The sequence below is a fragment of the Formica exsecta genome, unplaced genomic scaffold, assembly GCF_003651465.1.
Source record: "Formica exsecta isolate Colony F162 unplaced genomic scaffold, ASM365146v1 scaffold1553, whole genome shotgun sequence".
Taxonomy (NCBI): Eukaryota; Metazoa; Arthropoda; class Insecta; order Hymenoptera; family Formicidae; genus Formica; species Formica exsecta.
In genome coordinates, this window is record NW_021848876.1 from 20,530 (window position 1) to 25,108 (window position 4,579).

General features: G+C 28.7%; 1 protein-coding gene across 1 annotated transcript in view; it reads left to right on the forward strand.

Annotated features, from left to right (window-relative positions):
* LOC115233024 (odorant receptor 13a-like) overlaps positions 1-3,624 on the forward strand; it is a gene marked incomplete at its 5' end in the record, with an annotated part of 9,962 nt that extends 6,338 nt beyond the window's left edge. Inside the window, 3 exons of the mRNA XM_029803235.1 lie at positions 1,824-1,946; positions 3,057-3,212; positions 3,445-3,624. Of these exons, the coding sequence (XP_029659095.1) occupies positions 1,824-1,946; positions 3,057-3,212; positions 3,445-3,504 (339 nt within the window). The remainder of the gene's footprint in view (positions 1-1,823; positions 1,947-3,056; positions 3,213-3,444) is intronic.
* Positions 3,625-4,579: the final 955 nt, after the last annotated feature.

Below are 4,579 nucleotides of genomic sequence, written 5' to 3' on the forward strand. Positions count from 1 at the left end.
AAAAAAAAAATGGATGCAATCTTCTTAGTAATTTGAAATAAATTTTGTGTAAAATCAACATATTTTTGATGATAAAATTAACTTGGAAAAATGTTATTAACGATTTGTGGTCATTGTCATTCCTATTGTAGGATAAAATCAAATTTTTTTTTTCTAAACTTTAATAGATAAATTCTATCGCTAATAATACGGAACATATCTATTGTGTAAAAATAAAAATATGTGCACATTGTGTTATTTATACACTTTTTCAGATGTTTTAATAATTTAACATTTGAGTTCAATTAATACAAGAGTAATATATTAGATTAACACATAAATTCGTTAAATATTTAACACAAAAATTTTAACAGACATATTTTTTAACAAAAAAACAAATTTTCCAACTGTGTGTTTATAGAGAGAGTTTAGAAACAATAAGTCAAATATCTGAACAAATTCTGATAAGAAGATGTAAACTAATCAGTGTTTTCAACTTATAAAAGCGCATAATAAATATTTTCAATTTTATAATAAAAAATATATTATCAAACACACATATATTTAGAAAATCTAAAATCGTTAAAATAGACAAAGAATATAAAAATAAAATTTTTTAAACTTTCTTTTTATAAGACGTAAGATTAATATTTAAAAATTTTTCTACACCCTAAAAAAGCCATGAGGATACTTATGTCATACATGAAGAGGGACTGGAGTGTAACTGTGGATAAACGAGATCGCAGGATGATGTTAGATATAGCGAAGATCACCCGAAATCTATCGATAAGCAGCACGATAATGGTTCAAATAGTGGTGATTGCCTATGTAGCGTTTCGATTCATCGTCATTCGACATACCGGTCGTCAGTTATTCTTCCGCGCGTATTTTCCTTACAACGCGAGCAGCAGTCCTTGTTACGAATTGACCTTCCTCGGACAATTAATCGCTGGTATGTTTGCGGCAACTACTTACACGGCAGTAGACACTTTCATCGCCACTCTGGTGCTTCATACGTGCGGTCAACTCGCGAATTTACATCGGAAATTAACGAATCTGCGTGCCTGCACGAGAGTGGAGTTCCAGGCTAAGATGAGAAAGATCGTGAGAAAGCACGAATATCTTAACAGGTGAGAAATCAATCGAGTAAAGCGCGATGCAAGAAAGCATAATGAAAGATTATTCGATATTGTCACGACTCCCGAGTTTCTTGACAATTTTCCTAACAAATCTACTTCGATTGATCACCCTCTGGCTTATCCATGAGAAGCATAAATCATAGCGCTCAGCAAATTTACTTACAAGATATATATATATATATGCAGGTAAAAGATTTTTTATCTAAGAAAACTATAACTTTAAACGCGCCAAAAAACTACAATATTTAAAAAATATCTGTCGAATTTTTTTGATATGGTATTCGATTTGTAATATTCCGTCAGATTTGCTTGTGACTAAGCGTTGAGTTACTTCAAGATTTTGGATATTTATGCAAAATAGAGTTTAAAATGAATTTTTATAAACTTCTTCTCACATTATTAAAAAAACTCAAAATTGAGGATACAATTTGTTTGTAAGAAACAAATATAATTTAAAGATAGAATTTTATTAAGGATTCTTATGTTCACACAATGGCATTTTTCATAAGATTTGCAGAAACAATCGAGGACTGTTTCAACACGATGCTTCTAATACAAATGTTAGGATGCTCGTTGCAACTTTGTTTCCAGTGTTTGCAAGCGTTTATGGTGAGCCATACAAAGAAAGGAGAGAAAATCCATATGAAAAAAAGAAAAAAAAGAAAACTAATTGGACTGTCGTCACAATTCTTCGTTATTTTGTAGTCGATGTTTGGCGAAATGAACCAACTCTTCCTTTTTCAAATCATCTTCTTAGTGATATACGTGGTTTACATATTATTGCAGTTGTACCTGTACTGTTACATCGGCGAAAGACTACTTATCGAGGTAACACGACAATCATTGATAATTTTCGATGATGCGTTAACATAATTGATAATTTTTGATCGATGTGTTGATATAAATCCTGATATATTTTGGTAATATATATATTTTTTAAATTATGTCTATATCTTAAATAAAATTCTCGAAGACAAAATTAAATTTTCAGAGAAAGATAAAACCTATTTTATACTGGTAAATATTGTCATCTCAACAGACAATAAAGAATATTTTTAATTCAATAGACATCGAATGAAACAGTAAAGTTCTTTAATAGCATCTTATATTCTTTTTAAAACTTTTTATTCCAAGTACTATTCTAGAAAGCGAAATTGCTTCGTCATGATAATGACCATATTACAGAGATACTGTAGTCATTAACTACACGCTTTCGTATTAAGGCAATCTGCATGACGCCTTGGATGTTAACAAGTGAAACTGAAATACACATTTTTTCTCATTTTTTGCTATTTATTTAATATACTAATTTACTGATCTTTATCTATAAGAATAGTATAAATATACACACAAGTTATAAATGATAAATAAAAACGGACAAGCACATATGTCGAATTTTATTCAAAAAGTAGAAGAAGTTTTACATGTGTTATATAATTGTTTTTTTAAATTGTTTTTCATAAACAACTTTTTTTTTAAATTTAATGATAGATATAATCTATTATTTTATAAAAATATGCATTATAATCGTAGTTTTATTCAAGAACCTTACATAAGAAAAAAATGTACTTATTATTTTAATAACTTATAAGTGACGTACACGATATGAATTGAAAAATCAGAAATTGCGCGTGTGTCCAATAAGATTTTTTATGACATAATGTTTAAGAAATGATACATACGCAAAATGCTAATATCATCGATCGCCTGTCGACAAAGAGAAAAAGAAACTGCAAAAAAATTATTTTGTCCCAAAAAAATTAATACGTGGGCTTTCTGTAAATTTATATATAATTTTCTATGATTTATATGCGATTTAAAATATAAAATACAAGATTTTTAATCGCGTTTTTATATTTAGTACGATGGCTTCTTATTCATTTTGTCGCGATATAACTCATGTTTCTCCTTTGGAATTCCTTGAATTTGACATTCCAGAGCACGAAAATAGCAGACGCGGCGTATGACTGCAGTTGGTACAACTTGTCAGCGTGCGAAGCAAAATTGCTAATAATCATCATGTGTCGTGCTCGGTCGCCATTATACATCACGGCCGGCCGGTTTTGTTCCTTCAACCGAGAACTTTTCAGCGAGGTATAAAACTATAAAACATTGCTATATATATATGCATATTTTTTTATTTTAGTGTTATAAAAAGTTTAAATTTTATTTTATTTCAATATAACGAAAAATACGTATAAGCTTTTTGTCGATAATTGTCGATAATTTTTCCATAAGAAGTATAATCAGAAATGTGAAATGTGTTATAATTTAACAAAATTTCTTTCTCATTAATATCAAAGTCAATTTCGTACGTCAATTTTAGATTCTGAAGAGATCGGTGGCTTATATGTCGTGCCTCTGCACAATGAACAGTTTAGGGTGAGAACTAAATGATTTAATAATGCAGAAAAAGTATCTATATCAATTGTTTAATGAAATTATATCGATTGTAATAGAAACGATATATATATATTTTCGAGACATTTGTAAAATATACATACTTTAATAAAGTAGTATTAGTATAAACTATATATTAATTATAAAAAAATCAATATATATATTATATAACACAATGCAAAAATTCTTTTATATTACAAGACGTTTAAAAATTACCAAAAAAAGAAAAAAAATTTGATAAAAATTATTAAAATTTACAAACAGAATCTAATTTGTACAAAAATTGTAAAAATATAAAAGTTAAATTAAAAAAAAAAAAAACTAGAATATCTTTTCTCTCCTTCAATTCTTCTTTAATTTTCTTTAATTTTTTTCCATTAATTAATTTATAAAAAGCTACAACAGAAATTAAAATAATTTATGTACTAATATCATTGATATATGATTAATTTTATATTTCATAGAAAGAAGATATAATAAGACATCTTTATTGCGTATTTATATGCTTCACATTCTCGCAAATTAATTTTTATGTTCTTTAAATGTGATATAAAAATTCTCCGATTGAGATCTAAATATAATATTATTTTGTATTAAAGCATATACGTCAAAAAAAGTTCTTTTGGGACATAATGTGCATGTATTCTGCAACTTTGCACATGCATAGAAAATTGCAATGAATAAAAAATGTAGTAGGCGATTACGAGAAAAAGAAGAATGAGGGAACGAAACGTGACGAAACGAAGATAGTAGGGGTCGCGGCAACTATTAATGAGAAGTTTTACAGGAGTCGGATCTCACATTAAGTATGCAGTAGAAACTCGGGGAATATGCTTTCCGCGTTTTTTCTTTTTTTCGTCATCTTGTTTTTTCCGCGCGGCGCATATTCGAGCGACTTGATGCTCCACCAAGGAATTGCTCACGCAAGTGCACTTTATCAATACATATTTGATGAGGGAGTCTATAGACTGTATAATTACGACACAATTCACGTTACAAGTTCATCAATTATTCCGCCTACAACTGAAAGATAGTGGTTCCAGCTTGCACGATCGGTCGTG